Below are 27,624 nucleotides of genomic sequence, written 5' to 3'. Positions count from 1 at the left end.
AGATCCAAGAGTAGAGGGAACCCTGTGTGGACTCCAATGTACTCCCCCCAACACAAAAAAGAAAGAGAATTTTCATTGTCAAATATTGCATCAAACCAGTCATCATTTGATACTTGATGATCTTTCAATTAAAAATTTTTTGTATCCATTCTATCAAGATTTGATCTCTACTGGCCTGAGAATTTGGTTTCTATTCAGGCTAATGTCATTGGCACCTGTGACCATGTGACACACAGTGATCACTGACTAAACATTAAGTTAAGTCTGAAACATCTTCATCAATTTTTTTTCCCAGTGATTGAAACTTTCCTTGAACCCAGGGCATCCAAGGCTCTAGAGCTGATTCCACTCAAACCTCAAAACACAGCTCCAGTGTAAGAAAGTCCCTGTTCTCTGCTACAGAGGATGGACAAGGATTCTGAGTATCTGTACCTGAAAACATCTTTAAGAATACAGCGTAAGAACATATCCTCCACTGTGGCTCTCCACGAGCATCAGCACTTTGAACCTTTAACCACCAGGCTCAGAAGCGTACCAGGTGCATCCTGTTCACGAGATTATCGGAGACTTTGTCCACGTGGCTCAGCACAACCCCTGCCCTCGCTTCCATCTGCTTCGAAATCACACCACCTGAACTCCTGGAACTCCTCAGAGCAACAACCCAAACCTCCTTTCTAATGACTCACCTCTCTTGAGCAAACATTTTATCAAACCAGACTTCTTCAACTCGCACTTTTCATTTAAAACCCCATGCACAAGTGAGCTACAGGCAAGCCTGAGAACACACTGGAAACACAGACTTTTGCCCCTTCATTCCTTACTAACAGTGAGAACTTTCCTGCATCTTATCATCTAGAACAAGGAGTTTTTTCATCAGGAATAGCTACTTTCCATTTTGATAGTTAGTATCTATCTTAGTAGGGTTCTCGCTTGCCCTATACCACCTTCACATTACACACTACTATAGACCAGCAAACAGTTAAACCTAAACCTTAAAAATGCCCCATTCCAGAAAAGCTTATGTGTATAAATGAAGTAGCATTTCCATAGGTGGGGGTCAAAGAGTCCACCACCAACACCCAGAGGATTTCAGAAATACAAGTTTCTCATGGCACTCTACAGCCCTGCCGATAAAGAGGGGGCTGACGCCCATGCTGTAGACAATTCTAAAAGGCCGGATCAGGGGGAGGGTATAGCTCAGTGGTAGCGTGTGCACCTAGCATATATGAGGTCCTGGGTTCAATCCTCAGCATTTCCACTAAAAATAAATATATAAAGGGGGAAAAAAGAAAAAAGAGGCAGGATCTCAGCATGATTAAGAGCCAAGCTCTGGAGCCAGAAAGCCTGGGTCCATATCCCACCACTACGAGCCACGTGACCTTAGGCAAGTCACTCCGGGCCTCAGTTTTCAATGATATGGGGATAACAGCACCTACATGTCACGTGGTTCTTGCAAGGACTAAATGAAATAATACATTATAATTGATACTACTATATTTCTGTTAAGAGGCTGGAGGGCTGTAAGATTTAAATTAACAGTACACCAAATTCTGCAATGTATAAATGCTAAATTAAATGAATGCCTCGGCCCACAACGTGGAGACATCCGAGCAGATGATCAAGAACTCACCCCATGCTGGGCATTGGTGGTTCAGTGGTAGAATTCTTGCCTGCCAAGAACTCACCCAGTCCAGCACTCCAGGGGAGGTAAGTGCTGGAGGCAATAGGAAAGCTTTAAAATTATACTGGACAATTATTGGGGAGATTCAAAACACAAGAAACCTCAGGAGTTTAGTAACTAAGAGAAGTAACACTTTCCTACTATTAAATCTAGCTTCTAAAACACAAACTTTCTCTAAGGTAATTCAGAGACATCGAATTCAGTAAAAAGTGGAAGGGAGAAATCATTTATTAAAAATGAATCTGTTTCCTAAAGGTCACCTGAGAGCCAACAGCCAGCAAAGGGTAGGTATAAGCAGGAAGGAAACATGAATCTTACCATTTATTCTGCCCATGTTCATCCCAGATCCAAATCGACCCATGTTTTCCATACCACCACCAAAGGGTCCCTCCATGCCTGAAAGAGACATTCACATTTAGCACCAGTCTAACAAGACAGACTGAACAGGAAAAGAAAAAACGTTTTTACAAGTTTCACTGAGGGCATTTTCTGCCAGGAACTTACCAGTCTTAAGGGCTTTGGGGGAAAATATGCTAGTGCCCTTGTATAAAAATCACTATCTTTAAACAGCTGATCTAATCCAACCCCCTCAATGAAGAAACAAGCAGAGAGAGGCCCAGAGAGATGGAATGATTTGCCCAAGGTCACAGAGCTAGTTAGTGAGAAAGCCAGAACCAAAAGCCAACACCCACTGGAAGGATCAACGGGTAAAAGTAATTTCTAGACTCAAACTTTTTGGAAACCAAAGTGAAAATTTCATGCAGGGTTTAAGAGAAAAGAAAGGAAAAAAGAGAGAAAACCATACCTAAAGTAATTACATTTGTACTTCATTTTAAATTTCTTACCTCCCATTTTATTTATTCCAAATCCTATGCCTTCCATTCCCATTCCTTAAAAAGAAAAAGTCAACGCAAACTAAAATTATGTCAAAGCAGTAACGTTTGAACTTAAAAAGCACATGAAATTCTAAACCAGCAAATAAACAAAAATATCCCTGATTACAACTGCATTTCAATTGTCACAGAAAAAAAGGATGAGGGCTCTTCCATTTCAACCATCAAACCATTACATTTCAAGAAAACTATCTAAGCCTTCAACAAAATAATCACGTGACTCAAAATTTTATAGCATCCAGTTTCATTAAATGACCAAGTTGGACAGTTTTAAACATAAAATATAATTATCAGGTACAGACTAGGAAACATGCAACTTTTAGAAGCTTATTTTAGGGAACATAAGTGGATTTTAAAATCCCTTTTAAATGTAAAAATCTCCAAATAAAAAGCAATTCCTAAAAACCCCATGTCTTCCCTCCCCTCAACCCCAGACTTCCCTCTGAGGTGTCAAGTCAGAGGGTGTGGTGGTCAGATTGGTAGAGCCATCTGAGGTTATGGGCCACGTTCTGGTCAGCCCCAGAGTTTAAACTGGGCGGGAGACAAGGGATATGCAGAAGTGACAGTAGTAGGGTAGAGAGCATCCATCTTGCAATTCAAAGAATTTCAAGGAAGAAAGACCAAAGTCTGAAGTCATGAAAATGAAATCTTTCTTAATGGTATATGAATGCCTCACTGCACAGAAACGAAAATGCTAAAAAGTGAAACCTAAAGTTTATTCTAAGGGGGAGGGTATAGCTCAAGTGGTATATAGCACATGCTTAGCATGCACGAGGTCCTGGGTTCAATCCCCAGTACCCCCACTGAAAAAAACAAACAAACAAATAAACCTAATTACCTCCCCACCCAAAAAAAGTATTCTACACATCATAAGCTTTTATTTATTAGCTATTTCTCATCTTCTTAAGCAAAGACAACACTGTGCATCATGTGTCCCTGTGGCCTACGGCAGCTGTGCTGTCATGCAATGTGGCTCCCCATGCCTGCCTGCACCCACCAACACCCCAACCTCTAGAAGCCGTGTCAACACCAGGCAAGAGCCCAAGAGGCTCTGGGTAAGACTGGCAGTGCTGTGGTTCCACGGTCAGGAGACCTCCAGTTTCTGTCACTAACTGAAAGTGTGACCTTGAGCAAGACCAACTCTCTAGCTTGCCTCCTTTTATTCAAAGGCTTAACTGAGTATCTCAGCTCAGAAGGTCTTGTGAAGATAAAATGCAAAGCATAAATGGCTTTAGAAAAAAGGATTCAACTCAGTGAAAACACAAAATACTGCCTTTATCAAAATGAGTCAGAGATAAAGAGGGAATTTTGTCCCAATTAAACGGTCATTCCATTTGAACTACTTAATGTCCAATTATTCCAATAATTAACTTTAATGACTTTAACTGCCCCAGAAATGCCCAGTCAAGGCACACCGTACTTCTCACCTGCGGGCCCTATGTTTCCCATTCCAATGCCTTTATTCAAATGATTGGCATCAATAGGCTGCCCTCCTGGTCCTAACCCCATGCCAATACCACCAAGTCCATCTGAAAGGAAAAGAGAAAGTCAACAGTATAGATTCCACTTACTTAGGAAACCATGACCCTCAAAGGCAAAAAGAGTCTGTTTTACTATGCTGTGGCTGTCACACCTATTCCTCCACCAGCAAACAAACCCAGGGCCTAAACCATAATTCAACACTGGTGCATTTGGGAGCGTTCCTTAAGGCATGACAATACAGATTAGAGTTTGTGATATATCTAAAACAAGCACAGCTAAAGCTCAGTTCATGTGAAAACTACAGAGAAGAACTATGAACAACCTTCACAATAGAATGTGAACACCTATGTTTCCCTAAATCGTGAACTGAGAAAAGTTTAATCAAAAAAAGCAACTGAAGACATCAAGTGGCAAGCAGCACAAATATGCACAATCCCCACCTCCCAACCTGGTGACCCAGAGGACTTTTCTCACAAAAAACAAGATTATAAACCAGCCAATTAACACAATGGGGCGCACACTAGTCTCTGACTCTACTGCAGGCAGTTTTAGTAACAATGAAGCTAGTGTATTCAAAGAACTTATCTTCTACTCAGAAAGCTTCCTAACCCGTGGATCATATCCAACCCACCCTCAACTCCACGCTCCACTAACAGGAGAGCAAGAATACAGCCTGGTCTCGAAACAGCCAAGGCCTGATAGCTTAACAAACTTGTAATGCTCTGGGTGACCATGAGTCTGAGATTTAAAGCAAGACCAGGTTTTTTAAATGGGAACAAAATGTTAAAAAAAAACCTGACACCAGTTCTCAAATATTTAATCTGATTAAAATCCTTGTTCTTAAATTGCACAGAAACAGCAGCAAGGGAACACCAAGGTTACCTACTCCCCAAGGCATTAAAGGCTTTGAAGTCAACCCACCGAAATGTGCTGGGGAGACCAAAAGTCACAGATAATGGGCTCCCTGGAGCCCAGTGCTAGCCAGCCAAGGCTGCCAAGCAGCCCTCACCTCTTCCCACTCTAAACACAAAGTCAACAAGGGCAACCACCCTGATTCTGGGCAATCACTGCAAGTGATCACACTGATTATGACAAGGAAATGTGGTCCTTCTCTTAACTGTTAACTTTCAACAGATAAGCCACGTCCAACTCTTGAAGCCACCTACCTTCCCTCAAAAGCTGTCTCTATTATACTTCTATAACACTAAACTGCCAAGGCACTAGTGTTAGCCTTCTAGTCTAGGCTCTCATTCAATTCAATCTCTGATGACTGAGCCCGAGGCTCCAGTCACTGCTCCAGACAGGAGACACTGGCTGGCCCTCCTAACAGCCCCGCCCCAATGGCCTCATCAGGAGGTAAGTCCTCCCTAGCACAGCACAAGCAGCACCCCCCACATCTTCCTTCTATAGGTCAGCTCTGCCTGCACTGCTGATTTTCCAACCCTCATGCTGCAACAGGCCCTCATTCCCACTACTGTCTGCGCTCAGGCTTAGCTGCCCTCTGCAGGCCTGCCAGATCGAGTGCCCAGGACTTCACTAATACGTGCCATTTCCATCTATGTGCTAACCAATCAACTAGCCTCCCCTGTCACAGTATAGATTTTCACCTGGATACTGCAAAAAACCCTATATAAAAATTCTGATCACTGTACCTCATATACCATAAATTCACCCGTTTAAAGTGCACATACAGTTCAATGATTTTTAGTACATTCAGAGTCATACAACCACTATCACTATCTAATTTCAGAACATTTTCATCACTGCAAAAAGAAATCCCATCCCTATAAGCAGTCACTCTGCACTTACTCCTCTCTCCAGCCCCTGGCAACCACCAATCTATTTTCTGTCTATAGATTCGCCTATTCTAGACATGTCCTACAGATGGAATCAAGGTTTATCCATGCAGTAGCATGTATCAGTACTTCATTCCTTTTTATGGCTGAATAATATTCCATTGTATGGATTAACCACATTTTATTTACCTATTCATCAGCTGAAATCATACTTCCATGAACACTGTGTAAAAGTTTCTGTGCGGATTAAGTTTTTAGCTCTCTTATATACCTAGGAGTGGAATTGCTGAGCCATGTGGTAATAATTGATCTCTTTTGAACCCAAGTGCAGCCTGCCTTTAATTCCCTTCAGTTTCTGCTTCTTCCTTCCCCGCACTTTGAAAAATGCCCAAATACATCCTCTACGTCCTGGGCAGCCTGCCTCACCACATGGTAATGCTAACAGTCCTTCCTAAGTTGTAAATCTCTGCTTATTTTTCACCAAGAAAAATCTATAGAAAAAAAAAGAAGAAAAAAAAATTTTTTTTGAATGTTTTACTCAAGAATAGTCAAGGTAAGTGCAGAATGACATGGCACAAGTTCAAAGGTAACTGTAGTTTTCTGGTTAATATAAATCAAATTCAGAATCTCAGCTATAATAATTGAGATACTTACGGGGAAGTTGCTGTGGACGCTCAGGAGGGAAAAAATCTCCTTTTGGTAAGGCCCTCTCATCCTGAAAGAGAAAGTAAATAAATCTGTCTTCCCTGCAGCACTGTTAACAACAGCAAAAGATGGAAACAATTCTCATCAACAGAGGACTGCTTAGATAAATTATGATACACCCATGCCGCGGAATAACATCCAAGTATAAAAAGAAATATGGGAGAGTTGCTACCTTTCGTGTAAAGAGGGAAAGATAAAAGACCTGAGCACAAAGTAAAAGCAAGACTCTCACACTCAATTTTTCATGCTTTTTGACTTTTGAATCAAGTGAATCAAGTATCTATTCAAAAAACTAAACTGAATGTTTAAAGAAACTAAAGAATTCCTTTACAGTTCTATTTTTTTTTTCCTGATTTTGAGTCCTAACTTGATTGCCCTCAGCATGTTCCAGTCATGCTTGTATTAACTATCATCTCTGGAACAGTCACAGCAGGCCTAATGTTTACACTGAAGTGCCTCAACAGAACTTGAAAGGCTTTCTGGGGTGGGAGGGTAGTGCATGCTTAGCACGAGGTCCTAGATTCAACCCCCAGTATCTCCTCTAAAAATAAATAAACCTAACTATCTCCCCCCTAAAAAAATTAAAAAAGGCTTTCTGAATCAGACTTAATTACATTCACAACAGATACGATGCTAACTAAACATACTGTTATACTTTGAAAATTGGAAACCTATGTATATAACCATTCTCTGAAACTGATCACTTGCTCAACCAGGCTAAAGTTACCTCCTGACTATGTCAATAACAGATCTCCTGAACACGCCAACAACTGTGCAAAGGAAAAAATATCTAAAGAGCTGCATAAGCAAAAACTTATTTCTGTCAAATTTGCTCAACATACTGCCCTCTTTAACTTGAACTGATCCACAAATACAGTATAGTGGCTATGTATACACTCTTAATAACTCCATGTTTTTGTTAGACTTAAGTATGTTATAAAGAGATCCTATTAACTTACCATTTTCACATGCATTGGTCTGTCAAATAGCAGTTGTCCATTAAACATAGCTGATATTAGAATTAAGGCAATTTTTTGCAATTCTAAAAACACACACAGCAGGAAATACCTAAGAAATCCAACTGCTACCACAGTCCCTCCAAGTGCTGAATTTGAGTAATTTTGATTCTTCTTTATACTTTCAAGTATTTATTTCTACAGTTTAAACATAAAAGGAACAATAATGTTCAAAGGGGGAAAGAAGTAAACCTCAGCTTACTCCTTAAGTGTGGAGCTTCTTCATTCATCAAAGCTTACGCCTCTCACCAAACCATGTTCCTCTAAAAGCACTGACATCAGTTTTTTGTATGTGTCCAATAAGCCAGGTATTCCATCATTTTTTGAAATGCCATGTTTTCTGGGAAAGATACTCAGTGACAATCTTGTCTGAGTTTAGTGACAATGTTCATGAGTGGTATTCCCAATGTAACTACAAAGATGTAACTTGAGGATCAGACAGAAATGTTTCTTCCAGATTACCAATCCACTGGAAAGATAAGGCACTGTAAGGACTTACATTTAAAAAAACAACTAAATTTCTCTCCAGTGGCACATTTTTTGGACTTCCCCCTTCAAACTAGACTCCTCTAAAAAGTTAACACTGGAAAAGACCACTCATGGACACGTGCCTGTTTTCTAATCATCCCTCTATCTATATAGTATTTTATTCCCTTAGTAAGTTTCACAGAAATGCATCCTCTCCAGTCACACAGGAACTACAGAACTACTAGTACACAAAATAACCACTTCCCCCCAACAAACCTGTATTACTGATACAATATTTAGATCAAACTAAATTCACCAGAGTTGAATTCCCACAAAAGGATACATATAGCTTGTACAGCTTCAATGGACTGTTCAAAAGTAACAGTGCCTATTCCACGACTTTTTCCATCTTTATCCTCAAGAATGTCTGCTCGGACCACCACACCAGCCATACTAAAAACTTCCTTCAGTTTCTTCCAGCCAACTTTATAATCCAGCTAATTAAGAGAAAGTGGAAGAAAATCTCATTGTAGGTATCTTATGAAAAACATTTTTACCACATTAACATGACATGATCTGATTGGAAAACAAGCACTAGAAAATAGTATGTCATCAAAATACATTGAGTGCAGCATAATTTTTCAAATAGGAATATGAAATCTGGCCTTAAGTACTATTTACTGTCTCTTCTCTGAAAGAACAATTTACATCACCTCAGACTTCTCAAATTTATGCTTATTTCATAAACACTAAAATTTCATTCCCCAGCTAAGATTTACCATTATCCTTCCCAACCCACTTTCTTTTAAATAAGTATTTCCCTTTGCAAATGACAAAGGTACTACCATTCACCCAAACACAATGAAAAGAAGGTAATGACAGTATACAGTTCTCTGCTCACACACTTTACCCTGCACCTACTTTTGTAAATACCAGGGAAACTCAGTAAACATGGCCCCAGTAAGACCATAGTCAAGCCTGTGACTTAGGACTGCAGTGCTCATTAGGGGACAAAGCTCAACCCCAAGGCTGAATTTTTCTTAAACAGATCAAGAAGATAACATAACCCTCTTCTAAGTTTTTCTTCTCAAATGTCAGAACTACTTTAACACATTGAAAAGATCACCTAAAGAAGAAAAATCAAACTTTATGAAACAAGGTTTCCATTTACTTACATTTGCTACAAATACTGTGCTTCCAAGTCTTCCAGCCTGTAATGCATGGATAATCTCATTTGGGATGTTAGGATTATTTAGGATACTGGGTGGGATATTAATCATTCCTGGGCCACCTGGTCCCATACCCATCCCACCAGTCGTAGCCATCACCTTTTGCATTGCTCTCCTGGCATGTTCACCATCAGGATCCTAAAATAAGCACAGAAGGATTATATTTAACTGACCCAGTGACAACTAAAACCATGCCTGCACAGTAAGTGATATTCCCAAAACTTCAGAGATTGAGAGACTGTTTGGAAAGCATTTCTCAAAATCTGTAACAAGAAATTCAAATGAACTAAACCACCAAGCTAGGAACAATTCCAGCAAAAGAACAACAAATCAAGGGTCTAAAATTTAGTCCTCAGCTAAACTAAGTAAAAAACAAACAAAAAAGATGGGTCAGCGGGTGACATGATTCATTGACATAATATAGAACTTCCAGATTGAAATAACATCTTCAGAGGCTTGGTATAGTTGAATCTTACTAATTCAATGAGGTTTTACAACTTCTGTAAACCATATCAGTGATTTTCCCAAAAGTATGAAAACACAGCTCTAGACCACCAAGGTACTGCAGCCTTCAAGTATTCAGGCATTTGACTCGTGTAAAGTCTGGAAAGGTCTGTGATCTCTGGTATTGACATTATTCTTGAACTCTGCCATTCTGCATGTCACCTTCAACATACAAGAGACCTTAAGCCCTATCACGCTTTCCTCTCTGAGCTCTGCCTACACTGACCTACCTCCAAGAAGAAGTAATAAGACAAGGATTGAACTTAAAAACCTCCCTCTTCCCTCAAGGGAGAAAAGATATCTGATTTGGATTCAATAAGAGGATTTAAACTCACTTTAAAACAGAAAACACATGGGCTAAGAATAGGGTTCAGACTGAGTAAAACTGCAGATGTAGAATATTAAAAAAAAAAAAAGGAGTGGGGGGTGCTCAGGTGGAATGCCCCTGAGAAAACCAAAGCAGGCTGGCCTACGACAAATCACAGATTCAGGAAGACAGTCAGCAGTGGCTCAGGATGTGCTCAGCTACCATCCCAAAGGACTAACAGGAATAATGACCCTCCTTGTTAATGACCAGATTGTTCTGCTCCACAAAATGTCATCAAGGACTATTTCCATCTTTCCCTAATTCCGAACAGGGACAACTCGACAATTACAAATGGTATCCACAGTGTTTCATGAGCTTACTTCTTTGACTTTCAGTGGTCTTCCACTCAGACTATGCTTGTTTAGAACTTCAGCAGCTTTTTTCATGCTCTCTTCCATCTTGAATTCAACAACACTATGAAGATTCAAAAGGAAATGAGTGAAACCAGTCCTACAACTCAAAAGGCTCAATTGCCAATAAGTAACTAGACAATACTTACGCACATCCCTTTGGAAGAAGCCACAGACCAGTCAGAAGAGCAAGGAAATGGGGGAAAAAAAGAAAAGAAAAAAAAAAGTGAATTTCGATGGCAGTTATAAATTAAAAATATGATTTATGTAACAGTATTTAAATTAACCCTTCTAAGGGGAAGCTGACAGAAGTGTCTTGCCTAGCCATCCTCATTAAAAGCTCAGCTCCTTATTATCTCCTTTTCCTTCACATTACCAGCATTGCACTATAGCTGAAGTTATAATGAGCAGACCTAAATTCAGGTTCTCCAAGAAATCACACAAACTTTAGATCTGCTTCCCTCTGTACTCAATCAATTCCTTATCATACTCCTCCTAAATCCATCCCTTCCATAAATTAACCTCATCCTTTTGATTATTCTAAGCCATCTATTGCACGACAGAAAATAGTTAATTTTCTCTTTAAACTAGGCCAATTTTAAACGTTCAAGTTTTAGTATTTGTTTTACAATTTACTGGCACAAAGGCAACTTTTCAGAATCTTTGGTTCACACAACTTTCAAATTCAGCAAACAACCAAAAGTAACATTTTCTAGACAAGAACACACGTTTTACATTAATATACCACCGCTAAAATTCCATGCATAATTCACACACAGCCAATTCCTCTGTTAACAAAGAGACAATGCTGCTATTGGTCCCCAGTTATCCAAATTGGGCATCCAAACAGAATACCAAAAAGCTCTTTGGCCAGCCATTTGGAAAAGCGGGACTCCTGTTTGCAAATCCCCTCCCACCCAACTCGAATGTTTGGCAAAGTCAAACATAGCTACTATAACATGAGCACTCACTGCCTTCCTGATTTCATTCGATTCCACGCCACCATACAATTACATTTTTCATGTAGTAAATCCACAGAAGAAATTCTCTCAGACACTTACCCTTGACTTTCCTTCAGCGTCCATTAAGAGCTCCACGTATGTTACCTCACCAACTACAAATCAGTTTCCAGACGACACATAAACCAAGGGAGAAAAGCCAAGAAAACAATGGGAATTTAGAACAATCATCAGCAACCTTGTATGGAGCCTCTGCCTTATAAGAAAGCCCAGAAACACTCCATATTCTCTAAACCACCAAACTAGGCATTACAGGTGTGCAGTAAAAGTAGGTGAAACTCGTTAACAATATGTCCTTGATTTTCCTCCCGCCACAAACAAGCTATTTCCACAGATTTCCATATCAATTTCCCTGTCTGAAATACTCATTCATGACTAGAGGCAATCCAAATCTACAGGAAAGAAGTCTGCGTTATTCACTTTTTTGGGGAAGGAAGGAAAACAGTTTTACACATACACTCTCACCACTGAAAGCAGGTAAACAGCACACAAATTGCAACGCCACTGAACTGAGCTCAAGTGCTAAATACAAAGCTGTGTATATGTATATGCTCAAAGGCGCGCGCACACACTGCATGGCCAGCTACATGGGTGTGCAACCCATCCAATCGCATGGGGCCCTGCACTGACAGTCATGCACTTGGTTTAATGCTCTGTTGCTCTCTTGAAATTCTTAGTAATTTTTAAATAAGGGGCCCCATGTTTTCATCTTGCACTGTGCCCCACAAATTCTGTAGCTGGTCCTGCACACAGAGCTAGGCTCACAATTGTCAGAAGTAGGATGTTTGAATATCCAATCACAAAACCAGAGCAGCATCTGGATTCTCTTCAGTGAATTAAGCCAGGCTTTATTTTTGCTGCTCTCTCAGCCTCCCCATTAAAGGACAAAGATAAATGCAAATTTCGAGCTCAGTTTGCATCTAAACAGCTAAATAGACTCACAAGATTCTAATCTACACAAAGGGAAAAAAAAAAAAAAAACCAAAGCATTTCAAAAGATTTCACAGATTTTCCTTAAGGTTTGGATTGCCAATTCATGACCACCATGACCAGATGTTAGAACCCATCAAGACAACCACCAAAATGGCTGCTGAACTTGAAGATGGCAAACACACACACACAAAAAAACCCCAGAAATTTAAAAGTATTAGCTTGGAGAAAACAGTATCTAAGCAGACTCTCCAAAGTCAAGAAAGGGCTTTTGTTCTAATACCTCAAAAAAAGGGGAAAAAAAAAAAAAAGATTTTTATGATTGTGAAGCCTTCTATTCAGTTTTCAATTTGGTTTAGCAGTAGAAGGGTAAAAATAACCCTCTTAATGGCCTCCAATCCTGCCTAGTCTAACTCTTTTGTTCAAAAGATATTAAAATTATGCTGAGGATTTTAAAATTAACATACCAAGGAGAGAATGAAATGTAAAATAAGTTTTTTTTAATTTGAAGGGTTTATTTATTAGTAATATATTTGCACAGCAAGAAGGCCAAGTGTTTTGTTCAAAGTTTAAGTCTATAGCCTCACCTCCCTCATCCTTTCCTGAAATATTACAGAACCAAACCAGCACTTTGCACAAAACAGAAAGGAGAAAGAATCAAGTGCAAAGAAATGAAGAAAGGAAATAGGAGGGACTCAAATACTTTAACTTTTGGAGTATGAACAACTGAAAAACGACCACAGCCGAGGGGCAGTCACACAAAGCTTTGCACATCCTTACAAAAGGAAAGCAATTCCCAAAACGTTGTGGTCATCCCCGAGGCCACGTTAAAAGCCATTTATTTCAACAGCAGCAGCCATTTGAGGATCAAGAGCCCTGGTCTCCAAGTTGAAGAAAATGCCAAATAGTGTCAACAAAGTGAAAAGACTCCAGGTTTATTTCCTGTGAGCTGTGACTACCACCTGATAACATTAAAAATAAGAGTCACAATATCTAACTCGGACAGCTGTAACTATAGTCAGATTTCAAATATTGTTGCATTTGAGAAGTTTCCAGTTTGTGCCCATAAAGACACAGATTATCAAAAAGCAGTCACTGCAACCTAGAAACCAAGCAAGTCCAAACCAAACTTTTCTTCTTTTCCATGGTCATAATCATTTTAACAAAAAGCAAGGTTTAGAAATTAGGACTTACTCCACATTAAAAAAAAAACACCTCCTTCCTATCAGTTAAGCCACAAGTTAGGCAGGCATGTGGCTCCACCATGAGTAGTGCTGGCCCTTATCTATTATCAATAACAACCATGCTCCTCATACATTTCTCATCTCTACCCTGAGAGACCGCATCAATTCCGAAATGTAAGCAAATCACTGTTACAGGATCCACAACAGTTGCCAATCCCTACTTCCCTACAGGCAGATTAATAATAATAAACCTTTAAATGACCATTTCTCTTTTAGTTCTACGTTATTAAAACAAAGACTTGTTTAGTATAGTCAGTACAACTATCAATAAAACTTTGAAGGCAAAATTTGCCAACTATGCACAGTCTGGTCACATTCAGTGAAATAGAAGTTTAAAAGAGCAAATCACCAGAGTAGATCAATCAGGACTGAGAGGCCATTAATAATCGGCAACAGTGATAGTCTCCCAGACATGGAATTTGCAGGTACTAACGAAAAATAATGCTGCACCCCTCCCTTCCTGAACATGGATGGAATCCATGGAATCTCAAGAGAAGGCTGCTAAGACAAATTCTACTGCAGCTTCAAACAGCAAAATATCTAAATAAAAAAAGAAGACTTTGAAAAATCTAACACCAAATGTTATCACCTACCTTTATTTTAAAATGCTCCAAGAGATCATTATTAACTAACATTTTAGGTGGATTATTAAAAATGTTATTTCAAGAATAAAACACATCATGAGCATAAGATGATGAGCAACCCGAAAAGAATTCAGGTAGTCCCTTGCAACTGCTAACTGAACACTCCTGCACATACGTTTATCACAAGGAGTATTTATTTCTGTGTTGTCATTTACTGCTCCAGTCTGAAATGAACTACAAGAAAATAAAGTACAGGAGCCAATGCTTCACTGTAGAGAATTCATATTTGAAAATGCCTATAATTTAAAATTGGGAGGGGGGCACTCAAAAGCAGGGTATGTTATCAAACATTTTCACTTCCTAAGAGTCAATTCTCAGGTAGCCACTTTAAATGGAGGGGTGCATAGAATATGCATACTTAATTAAAGTAATTTAGAAAGTTTCTTTAATATATGGATAACTTGAAATACCACAAAATATGAAGAAGTTAGAAAATTATTAAGCACTTCCTTGCTCCTAATTCTATGACAACAGCAAAAGAACACTCCCTCCCTAACTCAGCCAAAAACCAACAAGCCAGGCAGGCTGTGCTGTTAAGGTTCAACCCAGGTACCCACAGGTATGAATGCTTTAGCATTAACAGGCCTTTCCAAAATGCAGGCTGGATATCCAACAAAGGATAATATGAAGGAACCAAACAGACTGGGTAGTTTTACTTAAACTGAAATAAAGTTCTGTTTCACAGGCTAACAATACAGATTATCTCCAAGAGCCAATGCAGACTTTCTACTGGACTATACTTGCCCTCTGGGCCTCAGTTTTCTGTCAGCTGTAATTAGAAATGTACTTAAAGTGATGCATTCAATAAAAACAAAAGGATTAAGTGCTTAAGAAATCTTTGCTTACACAAGTTAAACTGACTGCCGCTAACTAAACTTGGGATTGACAGCATAAACTACAGCACTGACTTCCTTTCTTCCTCAAACTGTGCTCCATGTTTACTCACTGCTCCTGCAGCTCAGTCCTACCTTGGCTGCAGTTGCCCCACCTCGATGCTGCTGGCTCCCTGGTTAGGCCAGGAGAACAAACAGCCCAGCAATGAGCTTTCTTCATCCACGAAGGACTTCTCGGTAACGTGGCACAACACTAAGTTTAGAAGTCCCAAGATCACATCTTTTGCTCAAAGAAGTCTTAATTTTTCATCCAGACCTCATGGTCAAACGCTTTGAGATGTGTATCTCAGTATCTGTTCAAGTGATGAAAATCAGGTAGCTGTGAGATTGTAAATCACTTTCTAACTTGGTTTGGCAATCTCCAATTCAAATTTCCTATTATACTGGCTCCCATTTTTTTCCCCCAAATCTGGCAACTCTTCAGTGTTCACATCAGTCATTTGTTTCATGTAATAGCTCCGTTAAAAATAAGCATGGTCAAAAGGAAGGACAATAGAAATCTTTCCTTTATTCCATCATGGAACTTGGCAGGAAGCTGAAAGCTCAGGGAAAGAAAACTCAATTCTATGGGCTGTTTAATCCATGTCCCTAAATAATACGATGGGAGTTGTGGGGAGCAACCTGGCTAAAAACAAAACAAAGCTCTCAGTACCTTTTCTTTTCAAAATCAGCAATGCTGATTTCCTGACAGTGCCACCAAACAAGTTTTGTGATCCCATCCAGGGGAAAAGGCGTAAGTGGGCCTGTTCATATCAATATATGCATTATTATTAGGATCTCCTAGAACGCAGTTAAAATCAAAGCTGGAGAATATACACTTGGTGTTCAAGGAGGGGAAAAAGATCGGGAATTACAGAGGCCATCTCAGGCATGACTGTCCTTAGAAAAAAGCTCTTGTCTTGCCATCTCAAAGCTACTACTTGAGGTCTGAGAGGCAGTAATTATAGGCAGTGCTGCAATGACAGAGCATTTTTCAGATCTTTAAGCCAAGGACAACTAATTCTAGCTCTTGTTCCACTAGTTTCCTGAAACAGCAGGAAATGATTTCATCAGGGATAGACTCTTAAAACGCAAACTGATACAGAGCAGTTGGCTTATGATAGCCCAAATCTCTGTGGTTTGCCCACTTGAGAGATTATTTTGAGACTAGTACTTCTAGAGTGTAAGTGCCTCTACCTGCAACTTTTTTTTTTCCTGTGCAATAACAAGTCTTCAAAAACCTTAAAACTTATTTGCAACAGATTTCAAGTAAATATTTCAGATAACGAATAACCATTTAAACATATTTTTGGTATACCAAGCCACAAATTAAATGTTTTTAAAAACCTCATAATGAAAATAAGAACATTTTAAAGAAAGCATACGTATGTAAACAAATTTCTTTAGACTTCGCATACTGAATATAACCATTACCATAAAACGATTACCTTTCTCTTATGAATCCTTTTATCCACAATCCAATACTGCTAATAATTTAATTAAAAAGAAAAGTAATTTAACCTGTACAGGGGAGCTCTAAACAAGAACATTTTACGGTTTGTTAAAAATAACAGATTTACTGCACACCTGTAATTCTAAATTACACCACCAAAAATACACTGAAAGGGCTGAGCCAGGGCATTCATAGCAGTATGCCAGGGGAATATGAGAACCAGTTTGGAAGTATCCGAATAAACCACCAGGCTGGCTCCACACTTAATACAGTGCAAAGTAGGAAATTGAGGTGAACTGCTTCTACATCCAGAACCGTCATGGCTGCTGCTACCAGCTTTAAGGCTTCCAAAACTGAATTACTGAATGGTAAAGCAGTAAAAATGTCACCTACTTTATCCATCATGCCCCAAAACTGGTTCACACACTCCTAAAAATGAAAAAATAATTTGGCCTGCAATCTCTTACAAAATTCTAACAATTGCATTTTCAAAGCCACATTCCTGGTTCTTGGAACTACTATACCTTATTATCAATGGAAGTATCAATTCAGCGGTTCAACTAAATCACGAGAACACAAATTTGGGGGTTATTCCAAAAACTAATTCGAATGAGACCCAACTGGACTGTACAGAAATTCTAAGCTTTATTGAAGCAGCAGTCCCAAAAACCAAGAACACTGCATCTGGGATGCCACATGACACGCCCTTCAGACAAAAAGAAGAAACTTCACTCTTGCCCTAGGAGCATTGGCAGGAATGATTTGGCTGATCAAGGCAGGAAAACAAATCTCACACCAAAACGTTTTTCCATCCATTTTATCTGGAGAATTACTGCATGGGAGCGGCCTACTTGACTGTACAGAGAGGTTCACGGTGCCTAGTGCTTCCGGCATGGCATGGCAATATTAAGTGATGGGACAATGATGGCAGTGGGCCACTCATTATTTCAAACCCCAATGCTGAGAATACCAATACACATACCAAAATGGCCTATCCAAGTGACATCTGTCACTGAAATGTCAATCATTTGACAAATGAAGCTCGAACCTCTTTTCGTTATGAATGCTCCAGAAAACCAATACCTTTTAGTCCTTCAAAAAGACTCCATTTAAGGATAATTTGATTCTAGGTTTCCCTTTGGGGCAGGATTGAGGGGAGACCTCTAAGCATTAGACAAAGTGTCCTCTCTATCAATAGTTTTGTCTAAACCAGGGCTGAGCAATCTCTTTAGCCCTCAGTGCCACCAGCAGGGCCAAGAATCAGAAAAGAAAGGAAGACAAAAGAAGCAGAACAAGAGTATGGGAAGAAGACATATGTGGTGTGTACAGGGGAGTGAGGAAGAGGACCCATGGGGGCAACCAATCTCCTAGGACCTCCTGGTGGCAGCAGAGCTTCAGTTGCTTCCTCTGCCCTAGGCCAGAAATCAGACACCTAGCCTGTGACTGATGTGCACCTGAAGGCACTGAACTACAGAGCAGATGCCTTTTTTGAGCTATCCAATTGCCAATCTACTCTGTTTCTCCCCAAGGTGAGGGATGGGGAAGCCTAACAGTTTAAATACAAGAAAAGGCTTTATAATTTAGAATCTGAACAGCACTTTGCAGCTACCAAATTTTGATCCCAGGAAGACATTCACAATTTAAACTACCTTCCCGCCAGAATTTTTTTTTTTAAAAAAAAGGAAAAACTTCTCCCACCTAATATGAAGAATTCAAAAATTTCCTTAACACCAAGAGGATCCCCTCAAGGTTAATCAAAGCCCTATTCGCCATGTTAAGCCAGTAAAATCATTCGTAGACCAAGGGACCATACAAACCACCCTATTTGACACACAAGTGCATGATCACAAAAAAAAAAAAAAAAAAAAAAGGTGGGGAAGGAGTGGGCACTTAACTCTCAAGCCTGGAGAGAACACATGCTCTACCCAGAACAGCTTCCACAGACAAAAAATAACCAAGGAATTCGCCACAGAGAAGATGACACACCAACCTTCTGACCCTGCTCAACCACTAGTACCATTACCTTTTTCTTTAACCAGGTCTTTAAGTGACTGCCATTTCACATCAAAAGGTATGTTTGTAATGAAGGCTCTGTATCTTTTAGTTGGATTGGCATATGGCTCAAAGCGATTGCCTCCTCTTTTTATGTTTTTCTCCTTCCTCTTCTCATTCTGAGCAGGTCGTTCTCCTTCACTGAATTCAAAAGAAAGAGAGAAAAAATGTCCATGTTAGCACAGTATCAAAGACAGTATTTGATCTGCCACGTTTACAATCCTACAAAGTTCCATACAACACTAGACTAATACCGATTTTGATTTGAGACACTCAAATTAATGTGGTCTGTAGAGTAGAAAATTGCAGCAGTGCACTCCTTAATACTCAACTATCAAAAAAACCACTCCCAAGACAAGTGCGCTCTCCTAGGCCTTCGCACACTTCTGTGGGGCTGCAACAGAGGTGGGAGAGACCAACTCCCGGCCCAAGGTGCTTTCTAAGACAGAAACAGGAAAAAAGAAGGGAAGATTTACAAGATTTCATGGAACAGAAATGAGGTGGTTCACATAGGTCCAATGAATTTTAGCTTTACAAATAAAAGTGTTTTTTGTGGTGGGGCAAAAAAAAAGTTTTAAGTGGGAATGTAAAATAGTGCAGGTGCTATAGAAAACAGTTTGGGAACTGTCCAAAAAGTTAAAAACATTTAGTTAGCATAGGACCCAGCATTTCCACTCTTAGAGTACAGAACTGAAAGGGAGGACTCAGGTACTTGTACATCATTAGCAGCATTATTCACAATAGCAGAAGGTGAAAACATCCCACGTATCCACCAACAGATGAATGGGATAAATAAAATGTGATCCATAAAATGGGTTACAGCCATAAAGAGGAATGAAGTGCTGATACATGCTGCAACACAGATGAACTTCGAAAACATTATGCTAAGTGAAATAAACCAAACAGAGAAAAAAAAGAAGTTACCAGGGACTAGGGAGAGGTAGGAATGGGGCGTTACTATTTTAATGGCTACAGAGTTTGGGATGATAAAAAAAAGTTCTGCAAATGAAGAGCAGCTACTGGTATAGTCTACAACATTGTACCAACTGACACAAAACTGTACACTTAAAATGATTAAGATGGCAAACTTGACATATTTTTTACCACAATTAAAAAAGATTTTTAAGGGAAAGAAACCATTCTCTACTCAACCCTCTTACTTTGAGGCTAGGAAACCCCACGTCTAAGCAACCTGGTAGATGAAAGACAGCACGCAAACAATTTCACCATTGGCAAAGGTTGGATGCTTTTTTGGCATGGTGCTTCCTGAAATACTCTTTTACCTTTGTGTGTTAGGTGCTTCCACGGAGTAACATTTCATTTCTAAGCTCTACATGTTTACATCTGGTTTAAAGTGGGACATGAAAAAAGCTTCACAAGAAATGCAGACTTTCAAAGCACAGAACCACACATCAAAACAGGAACAGGCCACTGTGCCCGCAGCCAGGGCAAGGCCCTGTGCTGGCTGAGTGAAGCTGTTCCCTGAGCCACCTACTCAAGTTCAGCCCCATTTGACCACAGGCAGACACCTGTGAGAGCTGACCAGGAACAAATGGGGAGCCAGCAGCCACAGGAAGTTCCTCTCAGGGCACTGAGTCCAGCACTTTCTGCTTCCTGAGTCCTCTGTTTTCTACCAGTGAGAATCCAGGGACTCCCAAACCACAGATTCTAACAGAGATTTTGTGATCCAGAGAAAAATGGAAAAAACAAAAAACCAAAAGCCAAGACTACCATGTTAATGATTTATAAAACCACTTCTTCTAAAATAAAGGGCTGATCGTTATTCTAGGTATGTCTTCCTTGTGTGGGGGAGGGGTAGCATTCAAACACCAATGGTAGCTGGGGGACTTTCTTTTAATGTACTTGGAAAAATTAAAATTAGCAGCTTTTTGTAGTCCCCAAAGTTTTTTCTCACCGGTCCCTCATATTCAAACACAAGCATGCCAAGTGGTAACCAGTGAAGGTATCACCCTAGACAAAACTAAGGAAAGCAGCTTCTTCCAGGATCTGTACTATACCAACATGCAGCGGGTGGGGGTGGGGGGGTGATAAACACACCAACTCCCAGATTCCTAGAACTTTTTACTCTGTCTACCCAGGTTCACAACACATCCTCCTCATGCTGACTGCACACAAGCAGATCTCAAAGGGAACCCTCAACTGTTGCACAGTCTACCTGTCTATGCCATATGAAACTCCTACACCAGTCTGCCAAACAGAGCATACACACTTGAGTCTCTTACTCTTGGAAGATGAGGAGGAAACGTATTAGCAACAATTCATAAAATGTAGATCAATCTACATTTCATGGGCTTACAAAAGGTCTGACTAGGAATGGATTATCATGTAACTGGTTTCTTTTGAAACCCAAATACTGCATATGATTTACATTAAAAAAACATTATTCTGACACAGGGTCAATGACATAGTAATAGTTTCAGCCTGTGTTTTCACACTGCTTAGCTCTCTCATTAGTTACAAAATGTATAAATAACTAATTACAAGCCAAAGCAGGTAACAAAGTGTCTAGGCCATATTCTGCCATGCATTATTACTGCTAAGAATAAACTATCCAATCTAACCACAGAAGCTGGGGATTTGGTTTGGGGTTAATCCATATCACATGAGAAAGCAGCTCATACGGGTTATGCCCAAGGTGTGAGCACAGCACTACTGCACCCAAATCCTTCCCTGGCTAATCATTTCCTGAGAGGTTTCCTCATAAGTAAATGGGGTAAAAAAAACTATCTCATCACTTCCAGCTTCTTAAAAAAATGACCTTTTTTGTAAATCTAATGATCACTATCAACTCTATTCTTGACAGACTTGTAGAGAACCACCCTCAAAGAAATCTCACAAGACACATATTCCAGTACAGATGATGTGATAGTTTAAGAAAAGCCCCCTTTTTTCATGTTCAATTCAATTTTCTCATTTATCTTCCAGGTAAAATCAGGAAAATATTCTTCTCTAGCCCTAAAATATATGTAACACTTAACTGTGAATCTTTTAGAAATATTTTTATAGATAGATTATAATTTGGCTACATTGATAAAATAAACTGCCTTACCCTAAATACTTCTAATTTAGAGTATAGACACTAAAAACATTAAACACACATCTACCATACATTATTCACAACTACTTACCCAAAAGAAAATTAAAGCATATATCCATGTAAAAATACACACCTGAATGTTCACAGCAACATTATCTGTAATATCCCCAAACTGGAAATCTAAATGTCTACTAATAGGTAAGTGAATAAACTGTAGTATATCCATACACTGCAAAACTGCTCAACAACAAATAATGAACCTATACACAATATGGATGAATCTAAAAACAACTGCACTCAAAGAAACCAGACCAAAAAAGGAGAACATACAGTATGATTTCATCATATAAAACTCTAATTGAAATCTAATCTGGCAAACTAATCTATAACAGGTTTTCTTTTCTTAACCTCAATACTATTGGTATTTTGGGCCAGATAATCCTTTTGTCGTGCGAGGCTACCCCGTGCACTGTAGGATGTTTAAGAGCATCCCTAACCTCTACCCACAAGATGCCAGTAGCAGCCCCATTCCTCAGACTTGAAGAGTAAGATCAAAAATATCTCTAAGACACTTCCAAATGTCCCCTGGAGGGAAAAAAAGAAATCATCAGGTTGAGAAGCACTGGTGCATAATAATGGAAAGCAGATCAACAGGTACCTGAAGTGGGGAAAAGGAGTACTCAGGATTACAAAGGGGCAAGCAAGAAGTTCTGGGGGCTATGGATATTTTTATTATCTTGATTCTGTGAGGGTTCCATAAATTGACATTTATCAAATTGTACACTTACAACACATGCAGTTTATTGTACCAATTATACAATGCTGTTTAAGTTTCTACTCACGTTCATTAAATTTCATACCTAACCCCAATATAACTTAACTTGTAACTCTAGTATAAAGTAACAAATTTGTAATCTTTCAAAGAAACTGAAGCTACCTAGGCCAGCTAAATGCCTTTACCAATACGCTCCTTGCTAACAGGCTCCCAATTCTCAAGGAAAACTGTGAACATCTGATTCTGGCAACCAATCATCTACCTGACGTTCTAAATAGACCCAATATATTAAAAACTTTCTGACATTCTATCCACCTAGTTCATAATACATCGATAAAGACAAACCTAAACTATCTGTAAAGACTTCCAAAGTCATTAAAATAAGATTAGTTGTGTTTGACATGGCTTTGGAACTGTTTCACTGACTGTATTCTCTAAAAACTGATCATTTACCATGTCACTGCTACACCATACTAGAATTATACTATATGTAAAGATCACAACTTAAGAAAAAAAAAAAAAGATTGAGTGCCTACTCCATAAAGGACTGCTACATTTACCATATCAAAAATATCTCTAAGACACTTCCATATGTCCCCTGGAGGGAAAAAAAGAAACCACCAGGTTGAGAACCACTGGTGCATACTAACGGAAAGCAGATCAACAGGTACCTGAAGTGGGGAAAAGGAGTACTCAGGATTACAAAGGGGCAAGCAAACCAGTAAATCCTTACTCTCTCTTAAGTCTCTATGGCCTTCCCATCTATAACACTCACTACTTTGAGTTTTTCAATCAAGAGTGTAGTTTGAAATGGCAACCCCAATACCTTGAAATCCTGATCATATCTTCTGAAGGAAAAGACTTCCCCTACCCACAAATTCCCTGGAGAACCATCCCTTATGTAAAATGATTCTTCACAGAAATGCTTTCAATCCTGAGCTCCTCTAATGCATTTAAGATGTGGAGAGCACTATTCATAGTACTACTCCAGCTCCAGGTCCACCACTTAACTACCCACATGACTCAAGCTCTTTACCTCTCCGATTCTTTACTAGCAAAACCAGCATAACCTGTATCCATGGTAGTTTGCCGGGATGTTGTGAGAATCAACAAACAGCCTGACAGTAAGTAGCTTAGTAAATGTTAAGTGAGAATATCTAAGGGAGCAGTACTACAGGTGACTAAGAGGTAGGGTCATCCACCTAGGCCTGAACCACAACGCCATCTGCTAGTTGCCAAGACTCAGTTCCTTCATCGGTGAAAGGTTACTACCCATACTTACAGGTTTAAAGAAGAAACTCGGCACACTAACTGTGGCAATGATATATTCTTGTACCAGTAATTTTCTGAAGGGAGACTGATACACTCCTAGCCGTCTAAACAGTACACATGCCGATTAGGCTTTAAAACAAGCCCACCGGGGCAGTGGCTGAGAAAATTCAGACATTGTATTCATCAGACTACCGAAGGAGCAACTCAGCTTTCACCTCTGACTGCAAAACATGGTAATAGGAGAGCCCATCTGAGAACCCCTAGAAGAAGCAAGCAACCTAGCCTCTCAGACTAGTATCTCTTTGCCTAGTTACGAATAAAATCAAAGAGCAAAATGAAAGCAAAGAGCTGGTAGCATGCAATCCAGAGCCCCCATTCTAATCCTGAGTTCACAATCTAATGTGCCTCAAAATTATTTTTATCAGGTGTACAACCATTTTTTAAAGTACAGCGAACACTGAAATCATTGCAAAGCATAAAGAACTTGGTTTTAAAAAATTCAGATGACTGTGGGGAAGGTATAGCTCACTGGTGGAATATGTGCTTAACATACACGAGGTCCTGTGTTCAATCCCCAGTACCTCCATTAATATGTAAGAATAAATAAACCTAATTACCCCCCCCACCCCTCCCTTCCCAAAAGACTGTTTAGTGAGAGGTTACCAGGGTTGTATTGTGGACACAGCAAGGGCCATGGAGTCAAGACGGCCTCCCCTAGACTCTGGCTCAACTTCCTTAACTTGTTTTCTCAATAGTCAAAAAAAAAAAAAGAAAGAAAAAAAAGTTTTTCTCAACTGTAAAACAGGATTATCATTAACATTACTTCCCCAGGAATCTAAAATAAGTATACATTTTTATTTTTTAAACAGCCAACCTCTCTCTGTTTTCTAATTCAGCCACAAGACTGATGTGGAAGTGGAGTAGGTTGTCACTGATTTTAAATATATGGTACAAACTTTATGGTTAAAAAATAAATAAATCAAACCCAACCCTATGTTAATTCTCCAAAATAAATCCTTTCCCCCGCTGACTACATACAAGTACTCAATCTCTAACTGTTGACTGACTTCAGATGAAATAAATTTGGGGGGGGGGTCAGGTTTATTTACTTATTCATTTGTTTTTTAATGGAGGTACTGGGGATTGAACCCAGGACCTCGTGCATGCTAAGCATGCGCTCTACCACTGAGCTATAACCTCCCCCCTGGAATAGATTCTCATCAAAATAAAACAAATCACCCTCTCACATCCAGGAGAAAAAGAACTGCAAAACAAGCTGTCCTATCTGGGGTCCTCATCAAGCTTGCTGTCTCATTGCCTTTTTGGTTTACAGCACATTCTACTCCTGGTGGAGACAAAGGTAAGGAAAGCCACGTTTCCCATCCCTCAAAGGCTTTCAAGATAAAAATCTAAATTCCTTAACCTGGGATGCCCACCAGCTGGCCCCCAAAGTTCCAGCAGTTTCAGTTCTTTATATTTAAAGCATATATCAAAATGCCTAGTCTTTGGACACTCTCCACTCTGCCTCTCCCCAGCCATCACCTTTCACCCTCTTCCAGAAGGAATATCTCCTTGACCCCTAGAGGGTTAGGCGGAGGGCGGGGGGGTAACCCCTTCATTAATCCCTACCTGGTAACTCCTTTTATTTTCTATCACAGCACAATTACCTTACCACAAAAGTATTAGTTGGCCTCCCTCTGTGAGCATGGGCTTTGTTTTGTAAAGAGCTCCACTTCAGAAGTTCTGTAATGCAAAAAAACCCCACAAAAACAAAAAGCCCACACACAGAGTTTTCCGATGGCCAGCCCTATTAAGTGTTGCTAGCTCCCTAAAATATTCTCTATTAAGCAGACCCAGACTCTGAGGTTCTTTCCAACCAGGGCTATTTTATCTCTAAAACCTTCAAGATTCTATTAGCGCATGTGTTATGTCTGTCAATGAATCAGTCACAAAATGACTATCTGGAAATGGACAGTGGAAAATGGGAAATTTGGAAAATGTACCCCAGATGCTATAATCTGTAACTAATAACTTCTCACCTAGCACGATTCTAGCAGCACTCCATCCTGGGATAACTGCTTTGAAAGAAAACAAGAAAATACAGGAAATAAATGTATCTTAAAGGCCTCCAAATATGGCTCTCAAAAATTCTACTAGGCTCCCCTAGACCGATAATGAAAAAAGTCTAAGTGAACATGTCCCTTTCCAGAGTTTTCAATAATAAAGTGTTGGGAATACTTTCAGGATGCCTTTCTCCTGATTTCCAAGGACAAGTAACCATACTTAGTATTTCGTTCCTCCCTACCTAAGGAGAGAAAGTTTAACAACACAGCTAACATTTAGTGAATGCTCATTAACAAAGTGCTTTAACTACATTGGCTTTTAATCCCCACAAACCGTAATTATGCACATTAAAAGTTGTGGGAAGGCAAATTCATAGGAGACAAAAGTACAACACAGGTAACCAGGAGAGGGGGAGAATGTTCAATGGCTACAGTTTCTGTTTGGGATGGTAAAAAAGCTGACATGGATACAGGCGTTACTTGCACAATACCGCAAATGCACTTGATGCCACTGAATCGTACACTTAAAAATGGTTAAAATTGTAAATTTCACCTTATGTGTAAGTTACCACCATTTTTTTTTTTAAATGTGTGTGGGAAATCAAGTATGTACCCAGGCTTCCCCTCTCCTCCCTCCACTGCTGCTGGTCGGAGCCAAAATGTCTCTCCGCGTCTTTTAGGTGACTGTAATCAGAATGAGCGGGGTTCACGGGAACCCAAGATAATGCTTTAAGCAAACCTTAAAAACCAAAGGCCCGAAACAAAGCAGAACTCGACAAAGTGACGGAGTTTGGAAATGGGTGAGCCCGCCTAACGATGGAAAAATTTTCCCCTGGAACACGGAAGAGGATGTTTCCCTTTCCTTTGTTTTTTTTTTTCCTATACTTTGTTTCTACGGCTGAACACTCCGCAGCTGGTGCGATCTCTCCACAAATACCTACTGCGCACCTGGGGAGGAGGTGAGGGACTTGAACCCGGGCCAGAGGCGGTTCCGACCGAAGCACTTCCCGCGGGGCTCGGGGGGAGGGGACGGGCGGGTGGCGCGCGCCCGGGGGGGAGGGGTGGATGGAGAGGCGTCGCGATCCCGCCTCGAGGTCCTTCCCGATACCTACCCGCCTCTGCTACCGTTTACCAGGACTGACAGCGCGCGAAGCCCTGCGTACGCACTCCCTCCCCTCCCCCCACTTTACGGATAGGGAAACTGAGGCCCTGGGCGACCAGAGAGACGTGAAACCACGTGCTCAAGGTCACCTGACCGGCGAGCCGGTCGCGGACTCAGAGACCTGTCGGCTCCCCGGCCCGCGCGCCATTATCCCCACGCGCAGAGGCCGGGACTAAGGCCTCGGCGTCGGGGTCGGACCCGGCCTGGAGGGACCGGAGGAGTTGAGGCCCGAGGCCGGGGAGGAGGAAGCAATCCTTGGGGCCGCAGGGCTTCACCTCTCATGGCCTAGACAGCCCCCACCCTCGGCAGACCCTGCGGGAAAGGCCCGGACGAGCCCGCGCCGAGGGGAGGCCGGCAACAGAACTAACGAAGCCGCCGCCGGCCGCCGCTGAAGTGCCCAGCCTGGGACAAGGAGCCGTGGAATACTCACCCCTTTGGGCCCGGAGCTCCGTTGCCGCTCGGCACGCCGGGCGCGCCACTCTCCTCCTCCATTTTGGGCTCAGTCGCCGCCACCTCGGCCGCCGCTTCGACCCCTGCCGCCATTTTCTCCGCGTCTGGGCTTTGTGTGAGGGAGCGGGCTGTGCAGAGC

At 40.5% G+C, this 27,624-nt stretch overlaps 1 protein-coding gene across 16 annotated transcripts in view; it reads right to left on the bottom strand.

The window, feature by feature from the left end:
* HNRNPM (heterogeneous nuclear ribonucleoprotein M) overlaps positions 1 to 27,624 on the bottom strand; it is a 38,221-nt gene extending 10,597 nt beyond the window's left edge. For 3 of the 16 annotated variants that reach the window (XM_031437168.2, XM_064479855.1, XM_064479860.1), the window contains exons 1-8: positions 10,462 to 10,616; positions 9,217 to 9,408; positions 8,385 to 8,538; positions 7,517 to 7,566; positions 6,507 to 6,567; positions 4,002 to 4,103; positions 2,527 to 2,571; positions 2,000 to 2,077 (exon numbers count right to left, since the gene is read on the bottom strand). In XM_031437168.2, coding sequence (XP_031293028.1) covers positions 2,000 to 2,077; positions 2,527 to 2,571; positions 4,002 to 4,103; positions 6,507 to 6,567; positions 7,517 to 7,566; positions 8,385 to 8,538; positions 9,217 to 9,408; positions 10,462 to 10,539 — 760 coding nt within the window. In that variant the 5' untranslated portion in view covers positions 10,540 to 10,616. Of the gene's footprint in view, positions 1 to 1,999; positions 2,078 to 2,526; positions 2,572 to 4,001; positions 4,104 to 6,506; positions 6,568 to 7,516; positions 7,567 to 8,384; positions 8,539 to 9,216; positions 9,409 to 10,461; positions 10,618 to 10,640; positions 10,649 to 11,552; positions 11,606 to 18,676; positions 18,847 to 27,465 lie in introns of those variants that run through there. The other 13 variants (XM_064479857.1, XM_064479865.1, XM_064479858.1 and 10 more) reach the window with 10 other exon arrangements.

Source organism: Camelus dromedarius, chromosome 27 (genome assembly GCF_036321535.1).
Source record: "Camelus dromedarius isolate mCamDro1 chromosome 27, mCamDro1.pat, whole genome shotgun sequence".
NCBI lineage: Eukaryota > Metazoa > Chordata > Mammalia > Artiodactyla > Camelidae > Camelus > Camelus dromedarius.
The sequence above is the reverse complement of the archived record's forward strand: the minus strand, read 5'-3'. Positions and strand labels throughout refer to the sequence as shown.